This window comes from Medicago sativa, chromosome 3, assembly GCF_051527215.1.
Source record: "Medicago sativa cultivar Bolivia chromosome 3, Bolivia_mono, whole genome shotgun sequence".
Classification (NCBI taxonomy): Eukaryota; Viridiplantae; Streptophyta; class Magnoliopsida; order Fabales; family Fabaceae; genus Medicago; species Medicago sativa.
In genome coordinates this window covers 6063008-6088722 of record NC_140751.1, presented here as the reverse complement: position 1 = coordinate 6088722, position 25715 = coordinate 6063008, and the positions used below count along the sequence as shown (strand labels likewise).

General features: G+C 31.1%; 1 protein-coding gene and 3 long non-coding RNA genes across 4 annotated transcripts; 1 reads left to right on the top strand and 3 right to left on the bottom strand.

Annotated features, from left to right (window-relative positions):
* The first annotated feature begins 3104 nt into the window (after positions 1 to 3104).
* LOC146935221 (uncharacterized) lies at positions 3105 to 3741 on the top strand. Its single transcript, XR_015030161.1, has 2 exons — positions 3105 to 3195; positions 3285 to 3741. It is a non-coding gene; the product is annotated as an uncharacterized LOC146935221 (long non-coding RNA).
* A 206-nt stretch (positions 3742 to 3947) lies between these two features.
* On the bottom strand, positions 3948 to 5320 carry LOC146935220 (uncharacterized). Its single transcript, XR_015030160.1, has 2 exons — positions 5017 to 5320; positions 3948 to 4413 (listed from the first exon to the last, which is right to left on the bottom strand). It is a non-coding gene; the product is annotated as an uncharacterized LOC146935220 (long non-coding RNA).
* A 2384-nt stretch (positions 5321 to 7704) lies between these two features.
* On the bottom strand, positions 7705 to 19432 carry LOC146935219 (uncharacterized). Its single transcript, XR_015030159.1, has 5 exons — positions 19005 to 19432; positions 18762 to 18833; positions 12845 to 17307; positions 12606 to 12677; positions 7705 to 8000 (listed from the first exon to the last, which is right to left on the bottom strand). It is a non-coding gene; the product is annotated as an uncharacterized LOC146935219 (long non-coding RNA).
* A 4880-nt stretch (positions 19433 to 24312) lies between these two features.
* On the bottom strand, positions 24313 to 25302 carry LOC146935218 (pectinesterase inhibitor 4-like). The gene has a single exon (XM_085750363.1). It carries the CDS (start codon positions 25244 to 25246, stop codon positions 24563 to 24565), a length of 684 nt encoding a protein of 227 aa, XP_085606489.1. The 5' UTR covers positions 25247 to 25302; the 3' UTR covers positions 24313 to 24562.
* Between the last annotated feature and the right edge of the window lie 413 nt (positions 25303 to 25715).

The window sequence follows — 25715 nt, the reverse complement described above, 5'->3', positions numbered from 1 at the left end:
TCAATGTAGTGTTTCTATTAAATAACTTTTTATTTTATATGCAAAACACCGTTCAATGTTTTCACCGTACCCATTGTAGATTTTATGTGATTTATCTGCAGAAATAATTTTTTATGTTAATATATGAGAAAGTTGATATGATAAAATCGTAGAAACTCATTAATATTGTCAAAATATAAGCATTAATATAGTGTTTCTATTGAATAACTTTTTATTTTATATGCAAAATATCGTTCAATAATTGCACCGCTCTCGTTGGAGATTTTATGTGTTTATATATGCATAAATAAATTTTTATGTACATATATGAGAAAATCGATATGATAAAATTTTGAAAACTCGTGACTATTTTCAAAATATCAACATCGATGTAATATTTCTATTAAATAATTTTTTATTTTATACTCCCTCCGTTTCAAAATGAGTGTCGCTTTAGGCTTTGGCACACAGATTAAGAAATGGAATGAAATAATCATTGGATATAATGCTTTTACTAAACTGTCCTTACTTTATTAGAAAAAGACAAACTTAAAGTTGCATTGAAAATTGTGTGAGAGAAAAGTTTGAGAGGGTAAAGTTGGAAGAAAAAAATTAAAGTTGCATTGGAAATGTAAAGCGACATTCATTTTGAAACAAATTTTTTTAGCTAAAGCGACACTCATTTTGAAACGGAGGGAGTATTTAAAACACCGATAAATATTTGCACCGCACTCGTTGAAGATTTTATATACTTATATATGCAGAAGATATTTTTTTTTAACAATATGTAATAGTCAATATGATAAAATTTAGAAAACTCGTGACTATTTTTAAAATATCAACATCATTGTATTGTTTCTCCAAAATTCCGTTAAATATTTACACCACACTCATTGTAGACTTTACGTGCTTATATCTCCAAAATCAAATTTTATGTATACCGATATGAGAAAGTTGATATGCTTAAATTTTGAAAACTAATGATTATTTTAAAAAATTTAACATTATTGTATCGTTTCTATTAATTTTTTAAATATGCAAATTATTAAGATTAAGAGTTTAAAATAGATGAGAACAAAATGACGATATAGCTTGTAAAAAAAAAAAACAAAATGCAATATAGAGAATTAGTTAGGCTTGGAAGCGATAAATCTGAAAAATGAAGATACATAGATAATTAGTTAGGCTAGAAAGATAAAATATATATATAATAATTTTTTCAAAATTAATAAATTTGTATTTTATTTTGTAAAATGACGATTAAACCCATAAAATTAAGAAGATTTTGAGGATAATTATGAAATTTTACTCGAGTAAGATTTTCTAATTTTCTTATTATAGTATTAGTGTAGTAGATTAGTAGTAAAAGTAGATATTTAAATTTGTTCCGTGGAATTGAAAAAATAGTTGTCCCTAATTATCATGATAATATATTGGCTTTTAAGAAGGACAATTATGAAATTTTGTTGGATTTTAATTTTGATATCTTTTTTTAATAATTTTTTTATATATTGTTAGCAGATTAAAAAAACAAATAATATTTAAAATTTTAAAGTATTCCAAAGACTTATTAATTTTGCAACAAAAATACAAATATTGATGTAAATTTGTTATATCAACGTATCCGTGGAAGTACAAATTAGGAACAATTTTTTTATTTTTGTAGAGAAAAAATTGGCTACACCTTTTTGTTTTTAATTAAAAAACAAATAATGTTTTAAAAGTATTCCAAAAACTTATTAATTTTGCATCCTAAAAAATAAATATTTATGGGTTGAATTTGTTGTGAAATTTTAATTGTTACAAACCCTATAGTGTAAATTAACTAAGATTGTATACCTAAATATAATTAAATAAAAATTAAAAGTTACCTTATTAAAATTGATTTTTTTTATAGAAAAATTGACTCATTTATTTGACATTTAATGTTACATTTGTATATTACATTTTGATTGGTTGATATCTTGAAAGGGTAAATACCCCCTAAACAAGAGAGGGTAATCTAGGCCTCACCACTCAACTCTAATGATAATAAACTAAAAAGAGTATTTGAATAAGTTTACTAATGTGTACTTCAATTTGTGCATTTACAAATAAATAAAAAGAAACTAAAAAGAGTAAGAATCACATGAATTTGAGATGATGGAACTAGGGATGACAAAAAAATTCATGCACGCGGGTAAAACTCGTCACGGGCACAACCGCACAAGCACATGTAGCTAAACATGTATAATAAAAAGGTATTTAACTACCCGTTACTTTATGGATACAGATGATACTCGTGCCTGTGGGTACCCGTACTCGATAATAAATTAAGTAAATTGATAAAATATCCTTGCATATATATATATATATATATATATATATATATATATATATAGGGTTATGATAGAAGACACCTTTTATGAAGGTGTCTTTTATCAAGTTACTCTATGAGCATTTGTTAAAAGACACCAACTACTTTTTATGAAGGTGTCTTTTATCAAAGTTATAACTAAAAAGTGAAAATCACACCTTGAGGTGTGACTTGATAAAAGACACCACAAAAGGGTGACTTGTAACATAACCCATATATATATATATATATATATATATATATATATATATATATATATAGACACACACACACACACATATGTGTCTTTTAGCAATCCACACCCCAATGTGTGATTTTCACTTTTTAATTATAACTTTGCTAAAAGACACCTTCATAAAAATTAGTTGGTGTCTTTTGACAAATGTTCATATAATAATTTGCTAAAAGACACCTTCATAAAAGGTGTCTTCTAGCAAAACCTATATATATATATATATATATATATAGAGAGAGAGAGAGAGAGAGAGAGAGAGAGAGAGAGAGAGAGAGAATGTATCATATGAGAATGGTATATTTATATGAGAATGATGAGAATGAATGTGAGCCTTCAGATTAAAAGGAATGGCTGAGATTAGATTATCACTTAAGTGAGTCATGTGACAATGTCATGTGCCATTCAATTCTCTCTCCTCCACAATCAAACCCGTGATTGGCAAGGTATTTGATACTTTAGAAGAAGGAGGTGATTTTTATAAAGCTTATGCAGGGCTTTGTAAAGCTTATGCAAGCAATATGCAATGGAACAACAAAAAAAGAGAACGAGGCTTTGTAAAGCTTGCAAGCAATATGCATCCCATGATAGTCGCAATTGTCCCACAAAATCCTCTTCATAGCTTTTGGTAAGATAACAAGACTTTGTGTATTTAGTCACACACTTATTCTAAAGATATAGTTAATTCATATTTATTATTGTTTTTCTTATATGCAGGGAATGGAACATGGTATTGGAGATAGGGACCTTTTTGCTTTTTGTTGAAGAAGCTATTTTTTTTCTTTTTGTTGAAGAAACTGCTACTTGGAGCTGTTGAATTTCAATTAGTTGATTTCAGTTAATTTTAGAGATGATGACTATATGCTACAACGATATACTCAAGTTCTTTGTAACTTGTTAGGTGTTTTTTGGTGACTGGTGGCACAAATGTTTTGGCTTCTGTGATGTGCGTTTAGCTGCTATTTGGTAGCTGTTATGCAGTTGACAGTTTGGTTTTTCTGTTTTAGGCTTGTTGTTAGTTAACAATATTGAATGTACACTTCATATGTCCGCTTTTTGGCACCCACGTTTTGGGTGGTGTTGATATGCTAAGCCAGCTTCTGCTTTGTAGTTCTTTTAGCCTTTTGAAATTCTTGTGCAAGGCATTTAATATATAATGTTGGTTCTAATTTCAGTTTTTTTGTTGCTACTATTTGTTGTTTCTAGCATTTTCTTTCTGCTACTTTTTTTGGCTGATGCTTGTTATTTTTTCATCTCAGCTTTTGGTTCTAATTTTCTGCACTATTGTTCAAAAACCTGTGAATTTTCTGCACTCAGCAAGTGCTTCACTATATACCAAAATGAAATTAAACTACTTCAAATAAACACAATATTGATATATTTTTTTTTGAATTGGGAAAATTTATTCTCGTCGAGTTTGTACTATAAATAGTACCCCTCGCGGAAAAAACGAAAATGAACTAATAATATCAGGTACCGTATATATGCGGAACACCGAAATCCCAACAAACAAACAACCGATACAACATAATTCCAAAAAAAAAAAAAACCACCCGAAACCAAAACTAATCCTGATGCAAAACTATACTTAGGGGTTAATTAGGTAGAAGAAACCAAAACAGCAATAACAATGCTGTAACCTCCAAACCTAGCCGAGCATACAGTTGCCTCAACAACAGCTCCGACAGTCCCAACAGCAGCGTACCAGAGCTAAAAACCAACACATACTGTGAGAAATAAGCCTCCTAAGCCATAAACAGCAATCCAGTTCCTTTAAGCCATGCCCCTTTCCTCACACTTGATGATCCTTCCAAACCACAATGAAATTCAAATATCTCCCATGTCCCTGCAGTTATAAACAAGAGTACAAGCAACAACATTCAGAAACCATGTCCAGCTTTTCTATCAATTAACAGTGCAAAACTTCATAAAACTAACAATCCAACATACAGCCTCTTAATTAGGACTCCAATGATTTTGTAGGCTACATGTTTCAACAATAACATAGTAGTTGCATACCTCTAAAATACATTTTGTAACAACTCAAACACAGTACCAAAGAAACTCAAGCAACACATACATAAAAAAGTGAAATCACCAATTGTGTAACAACTCAAAATTGCTCTTTTTTTTCTTTTTTTTTAACAATCAATTTTATTAAGAACCAATACACCAGTAAGCACACAACTGCCAACAGAATGCTCCAAATTGCTCTAACAACACAAATAATCATATTAGGGACCATATAAAGCTAATTCTTCAATTCTGAAAAATTATTAAATATAAATAAATCCCCTTCAAAATAAAACCAAAAATAAATGAATTGATTGAAAGAGGAGGAGAGATCCATTGGTTTTGGAAGCTAATTTGCTCAGTTGTGTTAAATCATTTTGAGGAAAGAATTTAACTGTATCGAGTAGGGAGATAGAGATAGAAAGAGAGAGATGACCGTCGGAGGTAGGTCGTAGCCGGAGGTTGGGGTCGCCAGAGAAGAGGGTTGCGACCGTATGGGTGTAGGAAGGTGGCGGCGGCACCTCAAATCAGTGGTGGAAGATGGCGGCATCTCGGTGAAGGTTGGGGTCGCCGGAGAAAAACGTTGTTGAGGGGGTAAAGAAGAAAACGCATCTCAGGAAGAAGAAAAGCTGAAGCGTAGAAAGAAAAAGAAAAACGTAAAGCAAATTGAGTGAGATTTGGTTAAGATACTCACTTTTAATCTCAGCCTTTACTTTTTAATCTAATGGCTAATAAACCATTCTCACATTCTCACATAATATACTCATTCTCATTAGATATGTTATATATATATATATATATATATATATATATATATATATATATATATATATATATATATATGAGAGTTTGGAGTCTCAAAATTCTAGATTACCCTCTCTTATTTAGAGGGTATTTATTCCTTCATGATATTAACCAATCAAAATGTAATATACATTGGCAACATTAAATGTCAAATAAATGAGTAAATTTTTTCTATAAAAAAAAAATCAATTTTAGGTAACTTTTAATACTTTTAATTTTTATTTAATTATAGACAAGATTACATTATAGATCCTTTATCTTATTTATTTGTAACACTTTAGTCCTTTATCTTTATTTTTTTCCGTTTAGGTCTTTTATCTCTCATAAAAGCACATATACATCCTTTTACTCATTTTTTTATTAAAAAAATACATAATTTTATTTTTTAAAATATATTTTTATTAAAAATGAAAAAAAATCCAGAAATATGATGAAGATGTTCATCATCTCCATCTTCTTTCTTTGAATCTCCATCATCTTCATTGAATCAGAAAAAATTCTACATAAATATATCTCAAAATATCATGAATTAATGTTATGTTCACCTCAAATCTTCTTTTAAACACAAAAATCAAAACCCTATAGAAAAGAGATTTAGTTTCATCACAAAAAAAAAAAATTAGTTATATAAATTGGCACACCGTATATTATTATTATTATTTTCTAACTCAATATTCAAACTCGGCATAAAAATAACCCCAAAGTTGAGAGCAGCTTTGCACATCAATTTTGTTGTTTCCAGAACAATCTTAACTTTTGTAAAGCCTAACCCTTCCGCCAGTGACTAAGCCTCCACCATCCGCCTTGCAACATTTGTGAAATTAAGGTTTTGATTTTGTGTTTAAAAGAAGATTGAAGGTGAATATAACATTAATTCATGATATTTGGAGATATATTTTAGTAGAATTTTTTTTATTTAAAGAAGATGATGAAGATTCAAAGGAAGAAGATGAAGATGATGAACATCTTCATCATATTTCTGGATTTTTTTTTTCATTTTTAATAAAAATATATTTTTAGAAATAAAATTATGTATTTTTTAATAAAAAATGAGAAAAAAGATGTATATGTGCTTTTAAGAGAGATAAAGGACCTAAACGGGAAAAAATAAAGATAAATGACCAAATTGTTACAAAAAAAATAAGATAAAGGACCCCAAATGTAATCTTGCCTTAATTATATTTAGTTGTTCAATCTTAATTAGTTTACACGACAAGACTGGTTTAGAACAATTAAAATTTCACATCAAATTTCTTTCATCTGAATGTCCTTAAATTTATCCGTTACATTCATGAAATTTCTTCTTCCCATTTTGATAGTTCAATTTTGTCGTTCTAAACTGCCGCATTTTTCAATTTTCGTGAGAATCGTCGTCGTTCGTTTGATTCCAAATATCGTGAGAATTACCATTATTTCCAGAACCACGTCAAATATGGTGAGTTGACTTTTCTTTTTGATTTGATTTTTCTTGGTTGTGAGGTAGTTAATTATGAGTAAGTCATCCGTTATACTTTAAGGATTGCTAGCAGGTGTTGCTGCTGTGATGTTTTGGGAGTTTGCTAGCATTTTTTTCGGTTGCTGCTGAAATAGTTATGTCACATGACTTTTGTTCTTTTGATTGGACTTAAAGGCTTTGGTTGATAGTGGGGCAGGTCTATGCGTGTTAGCAGATTTTATTAGGTTGGCTACTTAAATAAAAAAAGTCACGATACCTGACGCGGTTCTAGAAACAACGACAATTCTCACTATAATTTGAAACTGCAGCAGTTTGGAACGACAAAATTGAACAATCAAAATGGGAAGAAAACGAAAAAGAAACAAGAATTGATCAATAGGGAAGAATAAAGAAGAAATTTGAATGAAGGAGATGTTTTTGTTCTCACGTTCGGGCTTGTGGAATGGAAGAAATTTTATGAATGTAAGTGATGAATTTAAGGACATCCAGATGAAAGAAATTTGATATAAAAATTTTATTTGTTATAAGTCTTGTAGTGTAAATTAATTAAGATTGAACACCTTAATATAATTAAATAAAAGACTAAATTACACTCTTCTCCCCTCAAAGATTCTTGAATTACACTCCCCTCCCCTGTTATGTTAAAATATACACTTCCCTCCCCCCTTATTCCAAACATATTAGAAAACATTTCATTCCCCTTCGGCCTTAAGAGAAGCTTGAATTACATTCTTGTCTCTTCTTATGTTAAAATCTACACTTTACTGTCACGACCCAAAAATATATTCGTGACCGGCGCACGAACTAATACCTTATAGTTCGGCAAGCCTAAAGACCAAAGATTTAAATAAACAAGTTTCAAACTAACTTTCAACTTAAACTCATGTTTACTGAAATTTCGACAGAGTAACCCCTGTACTTTCAACATTACCAAGATATAAATCCTGTTCATAAACTATTATCATCAACCAGAATTTCAAAGTGACATTTTACATATTTGTACAACTCAAAATGAGACATTTCTAAACCCAAATAGCTGCAGGTACTTTGACTCAATGTATACATAAACAATAGAGACAATCATCAAGGAAACCTACCAAAAAGAGTGACGCGGCTGAACTCGAGTCTACTAGCAGCTCTCTACTTAGCTGCTTGGAAATCTGAAAAAAATAGAAAATGAAAGAGTAAGTCACAAGGACTTAGTGAGAGACAACAACCATCACCAACTAGAAGGGAAACACACATGAGCACGAGTAATTAAGTTTCTCAAAATCTAATGTTCATTTACAAACTAGTAACTGAATAAAATTCTATTAATCCAAAATCAAATAAGAATATTTCTGAGTTTAATGTCACCGACATAACAAATATGTTGCTCTGAGCTTGTTTAGCCAAACTGTAATAAAATGAATCAAATTATTAGAGAAATTTTTATAACACCTTTTAAACCATGAGTTTATCTTTCTGGTATAACCTTACTACAAGCCTTCACATGTCTAACATTTAGAAGCAACATGAATATTTCTACTTGCAATTACTTTATATCATTGTACATGAAAAACAATATCATAAATAAGAGTATTTTTAATCTCAATGTTGTAAAGAGGTGAAAATAAGATTACAAGTCTTTAGAAAATATACCGCCGAAAATCATAACAAAAACCTTTAAAAATATATTGTCGAAAATCTTGATAAAAGTCTTTAAAGAAAATATAGAAAACTCCATTTAGTAAAATAATCAAAATGGGTGAATCGAGAACTAGCTCCATCTCGTTGATAGCCCTCTCCTCCTAATGGTGGCCTATCCATAGGGGCGGCTCCATCTAACGGATAGCTCTTTTCTCTCGACTCAAAACAAAGTGTAAAACATTTTCAATTAGGGAGTTTACCACGCATTGATAGCCCTCTCCTCCTAATGGTGGCCTTTCCATAGGGGCGGCTCCATCTAATGGGGTATGTAACACCCCGTTTTCCCAACGTAAAAATTTCATAATTAAAAATCAGAGTAATTCAACCTTAAACGGAATGCTACATTTCTTAAAAATTTATAAACGGAATAAATAACAATTTATTCTTCAAAAATATAACAACATAATCTTTAAATCTTCGCAGCGGAATAGTTTGACAACTTAAATAATCTTTGGCACAAGGGCCTCAATATAAAATTTCATAAAACTTAGTTCAACATCAATTCTTGAAAGATTCATAAAGTAATACGTAAGGAACAGAAAGTAAAGACATAATCCCATCCCGTTACGTATCAGAGCACCTAAGACACACTTGTGAGGAGTCCACTCACGACCGCAACTAATCCTGGTTACCTGCAAGTTACCCATACGAAGAGCAACATTTCCAAGAAGAGGGGTGGGATTTCTCAAACAATAATATAAAGCATATAAATCATGTAAAGCACATTCAACAACTTAAACATCCTATAATTCATTAATCATATCTAGCAACTTAAACTTCCTTAACTAGTATCATTATTCTTCCTACATTAGTCATATACTTCATATTATATCATCATATAAATATCATCACATATCTACAAATATTAGTCATAAGCATTATCATATATCCTTTTAATCATAGCATCTTAATCATAGACATAAACAACATCATATAACATCAAGTACTAATCATAACCATCTCATAACATTATATATCAACCATAAACATAATCACAAACAATCCATCTTAAATATAATCACGAGGAATCATCATACATCATCATTAATAAACGTATAACATCTTATCATATTCACATATCAGCATATCATAAATCACATAGCATCTTATCATAACAACTTCATATTCAACTATCATAAGCAAATCATAATCAACATCATCATCAATCCTAAACAACATCATCGTCAAACATGAACAACATCATCATCAAACATCATCATCAAAATCAAACATCATCATCAAACATGAACAACATCATCGTCAAACATCATCATCATTAAATCATAATTAAATATAAGTTATGACGACTCTACAATGCAACAACAACTTCAAAAACAACTTAGACAACTTCAACAACAACTTAGAAAACTTCAAAAACAACTTAGACAACTTCAACATGCATGTGGTACCACCAGGGCATTAAGCCCCCATCGCTAAGGTCATATTTGAACATGTCGGGCATTAAGCCCCCATCGCTAAGGCCATAAAGAACCTGTCGGGCATTAAGCCCCCATCTCTGACTATGCAACGACACAACTTTAATGCAACGACATAACTTTCGTACAACTTAGACAACTTCATGAACATCTATGACATCTTGACATCTTGACAATATAGCATCTTAACAACTTGATGACTTCATAACGACTCGATGACTTAACAACTCTTATCATCTTAACGTCTTAACATCTTAGCATCTTGACAACATATGGATCACATAAATAATTCATGTCATATCATAATATAACAATATCAAATGATAATAAACAACATCTTAAAACATCATATTCATCAATCATAAACAACTTCATATAACATCGTATTTAAACATCAACAATAATTCACTATGTATCTTTGTAAAAACATAATAAATTGTGCACAACATATTTTCATGTCAAACAAAAGCTACTGGAAAGATATCACAAATATCAACAACTTTCATGTTTACAACAAAGATCAATTCAAAACAGAAACATATGAACAAAACGCAAAAACATGAAACAGAGAATGCTGTCACCGTACAATTTTGCAAAGACCTCCCTGTAGTATTTTAATCATAACTCAAAGATCAAACATTATTTTCACGTCAATCCAAAGCCACTAGAAATCTAACAAAATTATCTAAAACTTTCATGTTTACGCCTAAGACCAGTTCTGTACCGATCAATACCAGTTTTCATTTTAAATTCGGAAAAGTTGTGCTGAAAGTCCATAAAAATTCACTGTGACCTACGTGCAGTAATTTGACCATAACTCAAGTTCTATAAATCCTATTGACGTGAGACCAACGGCATTAGAACGCTAACATCCATACCTACAACTTTCGTGTTTACACCTAAACCCAGTTCGGAACTTAAACTTGTCAAACTGAGACAATAAAAACGCGTTTTGCACATTGACAGCAAAATCGCAGTTCAGCTGCGATTTCGCTTTGGGGAAATCTTTTCCACTTCTTATTCGATCCAATACTCTCCAAACTTGACCCTAATCATTACCCTATGATTACCTTATCATTAGAACACTAATTATTCATCAACTTACTGTATGCAAATTCAAAGGGTTCTCAAATCTATTAACAACCTATTACAATTATTAAACCCTAATTCTTAAACTCACCAACATCTCATCCAATTCCATGGTTCTAACCTCAAAACTACATCCAATAATCGTCATATGGGTTATCTAAGGACTGTATACAATTTCTACATCAATTCAACAAGTTTTCATCATCTAATCATCAAATCTCTCTCAAAACCCTAATTCTCAAATTCTCACAAACTTTCCCCAACTTGTTAGATGCAATCTAATGATTTAACAACTTAATATTAATGCAAGATAGTCTCACCCTCACCTTAGATTAATTCCTGAATCAGCGGCAGCGTTCTTCTTTCCTAAGGTCTTCTCCTCTTCTCTTCTTTCTTGTTCTCCTCTTTTCCAAAAAGCGGTTTTCGGTAAACTTTTTCTAACCTAAGCTTCTCTATTTATAATACTAAACGCTCTTCCTAAATCTATTTTGGCCCAACAACTTATTCTTCTTTCTATTCTAACCCCCTTCTTATTTCTCTTACACCTCAAAACTACTCTATTCCTCATAATCTTATTTATTTCTAAATTAAATATATCTCTCCTCCACTTAATAATAATAATACACCAATAACAAATATATCTCTAACAAATAACAAATATATTTCTACACCAAATAACAAATATATCTATAACAAATAACAAATATATTTCTACACCAAATAACAAATATATCTATAACAAATAACAAATATATTTCTACACCAAATAACAATTATATTATGCTAGTAAATACCAACATATAACATAACAAAATATCACATAAATCATGTAAATCATACCAATCATATAAATATATTCTAAAACTAATTAAAATAATTAAATAAAAGGAGGGCGTTACAGGGTAATTCTACCTAATTGAAATCACATACTAGGTGCACCTAGGTCGTCATCATTATAACCGTAATTTTCAAAACTCCATTCTTAAAACACAATGCTAAAATCATATTTCACAACATAACGAAACTTGTTTCAAAATACGTATCATCAAAACTCAATCGAAAATCTACTACTTATAATTATAAGTAAATCCAATTCAAAATCCAAATCGCGTACAAATTAATATCAAACCTTTCGAAAAAGCATATTTCAAAATCACGTTTCACAAGATCTCAACACAACTACGAAAATACATACAATCAAATTCTCCGTTTCAATTTCTCTACTTTATAAATGACAAGTAAAATCCATATCGAAATGGATCGTATGTTAATATCAAAAATCCCAAAAACATATCTCAAAACTGTATTTCTTCATTTCTCAACATAGTATAGGCAACCAAACCTCAATTTCAAATCTTTTGCTCAATAATTCATAGATAAATCCAAATAGAGTATAATTAGATTTGATGACTTTGAAATTATATAACAATGACGGGAAAAATGTTCAAAAGGTGTGTTTCCCAATTTGATAAATACTTCAACATATAAAATCATAAAAATAGCAATAATAACGATATTGAAAATAAGCGATAATGATCGTCATCAACTCACAGCTATGTCGAACCAACCACATTTTCTCTCCGACTGCTTCCGTAGTAGCAAGCAAAGTATCAACTATCCAATCTGAGCATCAATAATAATTTCAAGATTAAAATGAGTATTCTAAAATTTTTCTAATCATATGCATTCCTAAATTCCTTTAATACCTACTCTAAACTCTAAAATAAGTTTCTAAATCAAACTACCCATGACTAGAGATGCCTTAATTGAGTTATGGGTTGTATATTTACCTCAAAGAGTCTTAATAAACAACTTTCAAGTGATGGGTACTCTTCTCCTTCCATGAAGCAATAACCTTAATCCCAAAATTCTATCCAAGTGTAATTGTAGAACTAGAGATAATTTTGTTTTAGAGGTAAAATTCATTTATTAGAGTTTGATTTGTGAATGGAATTGTAACTCAATGAGAAGAAGAATAGAAAGAGGATGAGAAAGAAGAAGGGAAGGATACGCTGGGAAAGAATAAGAAAAAGAAGAAAAAAATGTGAAAGGGGAAAAGTTAGATGGAAGAGTGGAAAGAGAGAGAACTCTCGATTCTTCCTTACATATATGTATAAAAATAAAAAAAATCTTGTTTTTTTTTTCTGTACACCTTTTCTTTTTCTTTTATTTATTTATTTATTTTATTTAAAAAAAATTGAGATGGTGCATTTCATTCTTCCCCTCTTAAGAAAATTCGTCCTCGAATTTTAACTACTAATCTTACTTTTCGAATAAGTATGGATACTTCGCACGCATTATTTCTTTGGGTTTCCATGTGGTTTCTTCACCGGATTACCGGATGACGCCTCTTGTTAGAATTAGAATTTTCCTACTTCGAATTATCACTAAACAATCTTAGATGAACTTAACATTTTCTATGATATCTTGAATCAACTCTAGGCCCACAAGTTCAGACTCACCAATTTCTAACTATCCTGACATATCGAAGACACACATCGTCAATCTACAATGTCTGAAAAGGCACCACTTCAATACTAGATTGGTAACTATCTATATGAAAATTCTATTATAGTAAAAACATCGGTCCCTAACTCCCTCTAAGGTCCAGAACACTAGCATAAAACATATCCTACACGTGTTGTATATTTTCCACAAATTGACAATCCTTCTTGGGACGAAAGTTGTATTTAGGTTCAAACAGATTGAACCTTGCTATCACATATAGTAGAGATCAACACACAATTTAACAAAATGATCTGCTCTAAATAAATCTTAGCCTATTGGAACGTAGTATAAGTAATCTTCACAAATAAGAAATGTGTGAACTTGATCAAACAGTCTATAATCACCACACTAAGTAATAATAATTCTATAGTAAAATCCATAGTCATTGACTCCCACTTTCATTTATGTATTCCAACAAGTTAAAGTAAACTTGCACGCTTTTGGTGTCCAACCTTTACTTACTAGCACAACACGCACTTAGAGACAAAATATATTACATCACTTTTCATCCTTCCTAGCAGTACAATTATCATATGTCTTGGTATATCTAAATAGGATTTGGTGAATAATATAACAATGATGATAAACCTCTTAATACTTTTCTCCTTAAATCACCAACATCACACAGTCGCGACTTCAACCTCAAAACATCGTCGAAATCAACTAAGAAGTTTGTAACTTTACTATTCCTCCCATACCTATCAACTTTACCTAGTCTAAATCTTAACCGAGTCTTCCTAATACTGTATACTGCGGTGGAACAAATTTACACATGACCAATAATGCCATTGAATGATCAAGCTAAAATCGAATCCCACTTCCACAAGTTTTTGTAACCCTTTAATTGTAAGCCCCTTCACTTTGTCTAAATGAGTAAGACTACTCATGAACTTTCTACTTAAGCATCTACAACAACACCTGTCTTTCCAAGGTGGTATGAGTTCATCCATACATCAAAATTTTCTAGAGAAATCCATCCACTTTATTTATCTTAAATTTAAGTTATTCTAACGACTTTTGTGGTCGATATAAGTCTAACAAAATCTTGTCATATAGATAACGCATCCAAATCTTAATAGCAAAAATCACTGTTGCCATAATCAAATCATGCCTAGGATAGTTTGGATCGTTCATTTCTTTACCTATTGGAATAAACAAGAGTGTCATCAATGAATAATATCAAAATTGATCTAAGAATGGTTTAAAACCCAACTCATCAAATCCATAAAAGATGTTAGAGTATTAGTAAGTCCAAAAGGCATAATCAGGATTTGAAAATGCTCGTAATCTGTACAAAAAATTTTCTTTCACATATGCTCCCACTTAATCTTCCATTAATGATACCCAACCCACGAGTCAACATTGGAAAACAACGAGTTCCTTAAAATTGATCAAACAACTCTTTAAACAATATTTACTCTTTACTACCACCTTAGTCATTTTCTATAACTCATACATAATCGCATTGATCCATCTTTCTTACAAACAGTACCAGTGTTACTCAATGAAAATAATTTTGGCAAATAAATCTCTTACTGAGAAAATCTTGTAGCTTCTCTATTAACACCTAAAGTGTTGCTAGGCCAAACGCTAAAGAGGTCCAAATATGGGCTGAGTGTTATGAACCAAGTCTATATATATAATTCAATCTTACTACCAAGTGGAAATCCAGGAAATTCTTTAGGAAAAACATTATGATACCTACACGCTTGTAACTCTATAATTCTCCCTTACCCACTTATATATCCTTAATCAAGATCAATTATCCTGGACAACCTCTCTTCATTAACTTGTTAGCCCCTAAGCCTGAGTTCCAATTATGTAAAGACAATCAATTTTCACTACCTGATGATATTATAAGGCGACATGATGGAAAGACAATCAATTCATACACAAAATCATACTAAAATCTATACTAAACCTATGGGTGATGATGATTATTATATAGTTTCCAAAGATGATCCCTCCTTATATGACATACTTGATTCAAATCACATTTTACCTTTTTCGAAACCATTTCTAAAGAAGAATTAACTCTAAATAAAACATGATACAACTGTAAAATCAAAATTACTCTTAGGTAAAGTGGATTATCTATATGCCCCCTAATATAACCTACAATTTTGCGTTATGCTTAAAAGTTGGTCTAGTGGAACCATCCATCCGTGATATTGCTATTTGTTGTCCTTAACGGCTAAATATAACTTCGCCACCACGATAAGCATAGTTACAGTATTATCATCCAACTTGTAAGAGTCTTGTTTACTACCTCCCTTAAACTTTTGTTACCTAATCTAAAGTGTCAAGCTCGAAACCGCCGCAAAGTAGGATAGTTAGATTCAACCACAAAGCTACTTAAGTATCCTCTTAATCCTCTAATGAACCACTTGACACACATCTCTTCTATGAAAGGGTGAGGGTGTTCAGTGAAAGCTCGATGAAACTGGTTTTGTACTCTGAAACTGACATGGGCTCATTTCATTTTTTTTTCTAATCTTTGATACTTGTGAGTTAATCTATCTACAACACTTTCTACAAGAAAGTGGGCCGTGAACAATCAAGAGGTCTCACTTCATTTCAACAGAGGTGATCTTATTTTCCTTTCATGTGTCAACATATCCAACTAGAAATATGCCACACACTCCAACTGAAAAATATGTCAACTTCACTTCCCTTATATTTGAGCATCTTAATTTCCTCTACAACCTCTCTAGACCATTAATGAACCATTAAGAGTTTTCACTTAAACTAAACCAGAAGCGTATGAGGTTTAAACTTAATGAATTTTGCAAAAGTAATCTCAACCCCTCTATTAAGAGTAGTCGCTTGATGCTCACCCAATCTAACTTCTTGATGGACAACGAGATTTCTCTATCATTCATTACCCTGATACTATCAAACAACGACCTAAGCAAATTGTTGCACTAACATCGCTATCCTTGCTTTCCTATAACGACCTCAATATTTTCTACTTCTATATCCAAGGAAACTCATATAACATTAATTATTCGATCTTCAACATTCATTCTGCATCGATGTTGAATACAACCTCGACCTCTTTGTCGAGAGTCTTAAGGTTAGGCTGTAGACCCAGAACGAACTAATTTCCCTTCTAGTATTGTGTGGCATCATCACAAAATGAAAGAAAATTGCCCAAAATAGGACGAGACGACAAACAAAGTGAGACAACAAAAGAAATCAGAAGATTAGACAACCAGTGACACTACCATAGAGTGCTAATTGCTTTTTGCAAGTAAATGGTGCCGCGGTTCACAATTTACTAGCAAAAATCTATTATTACTCTATGTCTGCAGCTATTAGGACCTACAACCGAGCTCTGATACCAACTTTGTCACGACCCAAAAATATATTCGTGACCGGCGCACGAACTAATACCTTATAGTTCGGCAAGCCTAAAGACCAAAGATTTAAATAAACAAGTTTCAAACTAACTTTCAACTTAAACTCATGTTTACTGAAATTTCGACAGAGTAACCCCTGTACTTTCAACATTACCAAGATATAAATCCTGTTCATAAACTATTATCATCAACCAGAATTTCAAAGTGACATTTTACATATTTGTACAACTCAAAATGAGACATTTCTAAACCCAAATAGCTGCAGGTACTTTGACTCAATGTATACATAAACAATAGAGACAATCATCAAGGAAACCTACCAAAAAGAGTGACGCGGCTGAACTCGAGTCTACTAGCAGCTCTCTACTTAGCTGCTTGGAAATCTGAAAAAAATAGAAAATGAAAGAGTAAGTCACAAGGACTTAGTGAGAGACAACAACCACCACCAACTAGAAGGGAAACACACATGAGCACGAGTAATTAAGTTTCTCAAAATCTAATGTTCATTTACAAACTAGTAACTGAATAAAATTCTATTAATCCAAAATCAAATAAGAATATTTCTGAGTCTAATGTCACCGACATAACAAATATGTTGCTCTGAGCTTGTTTAGCCAAACTGTAATAAAATGAATCAAATTATTAGAGAAATTTTTATAACACCTTTTAAACCATGAGTTTATCTTTCTGGTATAACCTTACTACAAGCCTTCACATGTCTAACATTTAGAAGCAACATGAATATTTCTACTTGCAATTACTTTATATCATTGTACATGAAAAACAATATCATAAATAAGAGTATTTTTAATCTCAATGTTGTAAAGAGGTGAAAATAAGATTACAAGTCTTTAGAAAATATACCGCCGAAAATCATAACAAAAACCTTTAAAAATATATTGTCGAAAATCTTGATAAAAGTCTTTAAAGAAAATATAGAAAACTCCATTTAGTAAAATAATCAAAATGGGTGAATCGAGAACTAGCTCCATCTCGTTGATAGCCCTCTCCTCCTAATGGTGGCCTATCCATAGGGGCGGCTCCATCTAACGGATAGCTCTTTTCTCTCGACTCAAAACAAAGTGTAAAACATTTTCAATTAGGGAGTTTACCATGCATTGATAGCCCTCTCCTCCTAATGGTGGCCTTTCCATAGGGGCGGCTCCATCTAATGGGGTAATTCTACCTAATTGAAATCACATACTAGGTGCACCTAGGTCGTCATCATTATAACCGTAATTTTCAAAACTCCATTCTTAAAACACAATGCTAAAATCATATTTCACAACATAACGAAACTTGTTTCAAAATACGTATCATCAAAACTCAATCGAAAATCTACTACTTATAATTATAAGTAAATCCAAATTCAAATCCAATTCAAAATCCAAATCGCGTACAAATTAATATCAAACCTTTCGAAAACGCATATTTCAAAATCACGTTTCACAAGATCTCAACACAACTACGAAAATACATACAATCAAATTCTCCGTTTCAATTTCTCTACTTTATAAATGACAAGTAAAATCCATATCGAAATGGATCGTATGTTAATATCGAAAATCCCAAAAACATATCTCAAAACTGTATTTCTTCATTTCTCAACATAGTATAGGCAACCAAACCTCAATTTCAAATCTTTTGCTCAATAATTCATAGATAAATCCAAATAGAGTATAATTAGATTTGATGACTTTGAAATTATATAACAATGACGGGAAAAATGTTCAAAAGGTGTGTTTCCCAATTTGATAAATACTTCAACATATAAAATCATAAAAATAGCAATAATAACGATATTGAAAATAAGCGATAATGATCGTCATCAACTCACAGCTATGTCGAACCAACCACATTTTCTCTCCGACTGCTTCCGTAGTAGCAAGCAAAGTATCAACTATCCAATCTGAGCATCAATAATAATTTCAAGATTAAAATGAGTATTCTAAAATTTTTCTAATCGATCATATGCATTCCTAAATTCCTTTAATACCTACTCTAAACTCTAAAATAAGTTTCTAAATCAAACTACCCATGACTAGAGATGCCTTAATTGAGTTATGGGTTGTATATTTACCTCAAAGAGTCTTAATAAACAACTTTCAAGTGATGGGTACTCTTCTCCTTCCATGAAGCAATAACCTTAATCCCAAAATTCTATCCAAGTGTAATTGTAGAACTAGAGATAATTTTGTTTTAGAGGTAAAATTCATTTATTAGAGTTTGATTTGTGAATGGAATTGTAACTCAATGAGAAGAAGAATAGAAAGAGGATGAGAAAGAAGAAGGGAAGGATACGCTGGGAAAGAATAAGAAAAAGAAGAAAAAAATGTGAAAGGGGAAAAGTTAGATGGAAGAGTGGAAAGAGAGAGAACTCTCGATTCTTCCTTACATATATGTATAAAAATAAAAAAAATCTTGTTTTTTTTTTTTTTTTCTGTACACCTTTTCTTTTTCTTTTATTTATTTATTTATTTTATTTAAAAAAAAATGAGATGGTGCATTTCATTTACTTCCTCAATAATCTAGCAAAAATAAAATAAAATAATCTAACACACTTAAAAAAAAAGTACCGCGGGTCTATTTTAACATAATCAAAATTTGAATACATATTTTTCGCTATTTTTTTATTCACAATTACATTAACATATAATTTTAAACCCTATTATAAAATATGAAACAACCAAAAAATAAAATTACAATAATTACTAAATACAATAAAATATGGTTATATAAAAATTAGTTTTATACTATAAATTATAAACTTAATAGCAAAATATTTAAGTTTAATTACCATTGATATTTAAATTATAAAGAAATGAATTTATTTTTCTTAAATGGTGGTTCAAAATTAGTATATATCATAAAAATATTTATTTATGTTAAAATAGATTAAAGTGTAGTACATATTTAATTATTAAGGGAGAGGGTTGTAATTTAAGCATCTTAGAGGGAGAGGAGTGTAGATTTTATTTTTAAAGGGAGGGAAGTGTATATTTTAACATAAGAGGGGAGGGGAGTGTAATTTACTCTAAATAAAAATTAAAAGTGTTAAAAGTTACCTTATGATTAAGATGAACTTTTTTATTTTTAGAAAAAATTGATTCATTTATTTGATATTTAATGTTTTCTATGCATATTACATTTTGATTGATTGATATCATGAGAGGGTAAATTACCCCCTAAACAAGAGAGGGTAACGTAGTTCTCACCCTCAAAAACTCAAAAGTAAAAACATTCTCTTGAATTTTGTGCAATCAATTAATAAAAAAAATTAAGTTAAATTTAAATGCATTGATTACAACACAATAGGGGTAAATTATTAGTATTTGGTGGCTCTTCAGCATTTGATTACAACACATTGGTTCTGAAGATGATTGAACTTTTGGTGGCTCTTCAACATTTCTAGCCACACACACACATTATCAGGCGATGATTCTGTATTATTCACAGAAGAAATTCGACCAAAGTTTGGAGGAAATCTATGCTTTTATAACCATAAGAAAAAAGAGGTTTCTTTTTACCATGAAACTTCTTTGAAGCAGCAACATTAACAGGAGATTTGGATTCATCAAGATTAATGCTTTCAAAGACAACTTTACTCTCTTCTTTCAAGACTAAAAAGTAATCACGATTACGACATAATAAAGGTTCCATGAAAAAAATTATGTTTGAACGATGGAAAACTGATCATTATAGACGTGAGGATTTGTAGTACATGATCCTCTCAATGAAAATCCTTGGGATTAGGTATAGCTAAGCATTGGCACTGATAATGGCACGTACAAGTAGGAAGATGACGTACAAGTAGCTAAGAATCTTTAACTCAATGAAGTAACCAGTAACAGGAAGTGAACCTTGTTTCAAAGAATTGATGCTGGAACAAAGCTTAGCAACATGAATGCGATCAAACTTGGAAAATTGTTCCTTTAACGCGTTCCAAACATCAACAACATTCTTAATAAAGATTGAGCAATCTGAGAACTAACCGAATTCACGATCCATGAATGAATAAGATTGCTACAACGTTCCGACGCATGACAATTAGGATCAAGAAGTGTAGGAACAAGAATAGATCCATCAACACATTAAAATTGTTATTCACACCTAAAGCTTTGCGCATAGCTCACGTCCATGCTAAGTTGTTAGATCCATCATGTTTTGGAGAAATAATCACAGAATTTGGACCTTCACTAGGGTGTACATATTATTCAGAAGTTTGTTACAATGCAGGATAAATGACTGTATTATTCTGCACAATACTGGTTGAAGTGTTTGTATTATGCGACATGGAAGCTTGAATGAAATCAAGATCAAAGAAAAAACTTAGTATTAATGAATACACTAGAAAAGCAAAGCAATTTCACCAAATTCAACGAGAAATCGATGAATTTCGAATGGAAAAATGAAGAAACGAAGTATTTCTTCAAGAAAACGCGAAGGTAAAGATGATTTAGTAAGAATCTACAAGAAAATCAAGGAAAATCCAAGAAGAAAAAACGAATGCGAAAGCATGAGTTCTAAAGGCGCATGATACCATATTATGAGATCAAGAGCAAAGAGAAAATGAATATAACTGGATCTATTGAACGAATTGATCTAACTTCAAGTTAGTTATAGAAATCTTTTATATAGAAATAGAAAGCTAACTGGTTAACTTGTCTAGCAAGTTATTGGTTGTAACTAACTAAAACTAGCTATATTGTAGGAGAAACACTTGTGTGGACCAAGACCAAGAATTTTGGTTTGGTCACACACACAAGATTTTCTCCTTCTCTCTCTTCTCTTCTCTCTTCTCTCTTCTCTCTTTGTGTGTGACCAAACCAAAATTCTTGGTCTTGGTCCACACAAGATTTTCTCATATTTGTAGTGTGTTTGTGATCTTGAGATGATGACTTGCTATATCCGGTTGAATGGTAAAAGCACTTGTATTGTGTATTACTTTCAATACTTAAGTTAGAGAAAGCAAGCTTAGGAGAGCGTTAAAGGGCATAAGCGAGGTGGAAATACATCTTAGCATCCTATTGTAAGTTATATAATATGTGTAGTTAATTTCTCTTTATGTTGGGATTGAGTGTAATATGTGACTAGCTATAAATAAATCCTATAATATTGTATTAATGTCTTTATTACCGCTCTTAATGCTTCTACGATGTGCAATCCGAGATTGAGCTTTTGACTTTGATTTAGAACTGGTTAGGTATGATTATTGAAACATAAAATATTATTATTCAAGTTTTAAAAAATAAAATAATTGTAAGCTTGATGGTATAGTGACCATTTGTCACGTCTGAGCCAGATTGGGCGGTTTTCATCATTGTAAAATCAACCCGGTGTTAACAAAGAAAAATACAAACAAGAATCTGATCAAATAATGTTGTCAAGTTTTTTTATTGGCTCCTTCTACCGTACACCCATATATTTATATCTACCAATACTCCAAACTAAAATGGCCAATAGTTTTTTGACAGCATGGAACAAGTAAGTTTGACTGGATTATAGAATTAGCACCACCAAACTTGTGAATTTTGCACTTTGGGGCTTTTATTTTATGATATAGTTAATTTTAATTTGATTTAACAGAAATCAAATTTAAATCCTTACTTCTTCTCCTTCATAGCAGTTCTTCTTCTTCATCTCCTTCATTGCAATAATTTGAGCATTTTCATCGAGTTTTATCTGGACGTTGCCAAACGATAAAAATCTTTTATTTTTTCTGGTCTCCAAGAGAGGTATTATCACGAAGGAATGCTAATGCCATGGACTAATTTGCTTATATGTGGGAAACTACAAGAACTAATTTGACAGATTTTAATTAAACTTTGCAGTTATTTTTTATAGCAAAAAAGGGGGATAGCTACCAAAAACACTCACGACACTACCAAAAAAGGGGAACAACATGAAAAACAACACTAATTTGCATTTAATGATTTGCAGCAAGAAAAAGGGGAACACACACACTAATTTGCAGTTTTGTGTTCCCAGAAAGAAAAGGAGGTGGTTAAGTTTCAGATGATGAATGTTGGAGAGAAAATTGTGATGGTGGTTACTGAATTGGTTTTTTTTATTAAAAAAATTAATTAATTAATTTACTGAAATAATAATTTGTACAATTTTTGGGGGTTAAATTGAATAGAGAAGTGTACCAAAGCTCTTTCCCTTAAGTCAATGTTTAATAATGTTGACATGGATCATTTAATTGAAATGACACTTTTCTATTGGTTAAACATTTAAGAGTACCAAAACACTCAATTTTGTTTGGGCATGGATTCTCTCCTGTGAAGTTTTCACTGGAGTATGTTCAGTGTACATCCACACCATTAATTTATTTTTAATTATTAAAACTGCATTGATTACAAGGAAAATATGGGGTTGAGATCTCACAGGACAAAAACTGCACTGGAGAGGATCCTATCCCATGTTTGGAGTACCATAGAAATTGCCTTTTTTATTACTTTAAAGCTTCTAAACAAGGACTAATTACTATCTTGATACATGCATGGGGGGCATGGATTCTCTCCTGTGAAGTTTTCACTGGAGTATGTTCAGTGTACATCCACACCATTAATTTATTTTTAATTATTAAAACTGCATTGATTACAAGGAAAATATGGGGTTGAGATCTCACAGGACAAAAACTGCACTGGAGAGGATCCTATCCCATGTTTGGAGTACCATAGAAATTGCCTTTTTTATTACTTTAAAGCTTCTAAACAAGGACTAATTACTATCTTGATACATGCATGGGTATTGCTGGCCAAGAACCAATTGAACCTCTGAGCACCACCAAGAGGCTTGGTTATATAGCGTTGTTGGTTGACTATATAGAAAGCTAATCACATTGATTAAGATTCATCATTTTTGTGGCCGAAAGCAAATCACATTAATTTTGTTATTAACTATCATATACAGTGTCTAACCTCTTTTCTTGTTTATGAGTTGTTTTCTAATGAGTTTTGTTTTTGCTCTTTAATCTTGTTTCTTTTGGATTTTGATGTAGCAGATTTCTCTTTTCCTTTGTCTTTTTATGACACTCCGTATGCTAGGAGGATTGAGTGATTCAGTTAATATATTTCATTTTTTAGTTTCTTAAAAAAAAAACTATATTGAAAGATTACAGATTAGTTTCCTACCAGTTATAAAATAAATGATTTTAGCATTTAATAATTTTAAAATTATTTTTTTAAAATTTATTAAGTAAAATAGAAACTATTTTGTACTTGTTTACTATAATGATTCTTTTTAAATCACCTATCAAGAATGATTTTTAAGATGAATTAATCAAATTAACTTTTTGAATTTTGACTTTTTAAAAAACTAAAACTAAAACAAACGGATGGAACCTCTTAAACGTAAGCTTTTTCTAAAAAAAAATTACTAAAATATCAAATGAATTAGATTATGATTAAATATCTCCATAATTGAACCAAAAAAAAAAAAAAACTCCATAATACACCAACTCAATTCCTTTAAACCTACTTGGCACTTGTTTGTAATTCAAACCAAAAACAACCATTTTAACTTGATTACAAACCATTTTAACTTCAATTTTCACTCTATGAACACAAATAACATACCAAACTCAAAAAGAAAACCTTTTTAAAAAAAGCCTCAATTTATTAACTTATACCTTAATTAATATATGTTATTGTTGATAAAATACAAAGCATTGCTAGTCTTCCTTGCCACATTCAAAACTCTTCTTCTAATCTTGTTCCCAAGTGTGGAATCCACATTCATATCATCAAACCCATCATAGCAAGTTTGATCATTAGTAATGGCTGAACTAACCCAAGTCTTTATGTTACTAATCTGAAATTCTCTATCAAAATCAGCATCCAAATGTGCCATGGCATCAAGAGAATCTTGCAACTGCTCTATTGAATCCTTCACATTGCCAAAGCAATCTTGCACAACTTCTTCACCAATGCTTGACAATTTATTGTCATCCTTGTTTAGAAGCTTTGATATGGCGGAGGATGCATCGCGAGCCGCATTTAATGCGACCGAGAGAGAAGTGTTGCATAATTTTAGAGGATCTGCCTGAATTTTTGAAGCATATGGAGATAAAGATTTGTAACATATATATGGATATGTGGTTGAATTGCATGAATTTTTAATATAGGTTTTGAAATCGTTGGTGTTGGTGGAATTTGAGGGAGCATATGAAGTGTATGAAAAGTTGGTTTTGGTGGAATTGGTAGGGATTGTAGAATTGTCCTCACATGCTGAAGTGATGCTAGATATAGCTAGCAATATCAAAATTGCAAATTTGAGAACATGGCTGAAAGAAAAACTTGAAAAAGTGTTGGCTTCCATGTTTAGATCTTGGTTCTTCTTGTATTTGTGTGTGAGTTTATGTCCTTTCTAAATGACTTTGTGTTTCGTGATTTATAGGTGTATTTCATGAATATTTTAAGGCACGTCTTCCTCCATATTATTCTAGGACTAGTTTATGGTATAAATGTAAGTTAAGAAAGAGAGGATGCTATTAATCATGTCTTTAGTAAATTTCGTGGCCTGCTTTTGACTTACATTCAGATTCGAATATCATTATTTTTGTTGGAACATGTGTGGAAATTGAGTAAAAAGACTAAACACAAATTCCCATGTTGGGTAGAACTAGTGTTGTGTGAATTGAAAAAAGTGGAAGTCCCACATCGGATGGAACACACACATTAGTAGTGTTTATATAGTGGGGGTGTACCTCAAATTAATGGGGGTACATAAGCACTAGAGAAAAAATATATATTGATATATATTTTATTAATTGGAAATGATAAATTAA

Coding starts and splice junctions, on each gene's coding strand:
- LOC146935218 (XM_085750363.1), bottom strand. CDS start 25,246: ATGGAAGCCAACACTTTTTCAAGTTTTTCTTTCAGCCATGTTCTCAAA.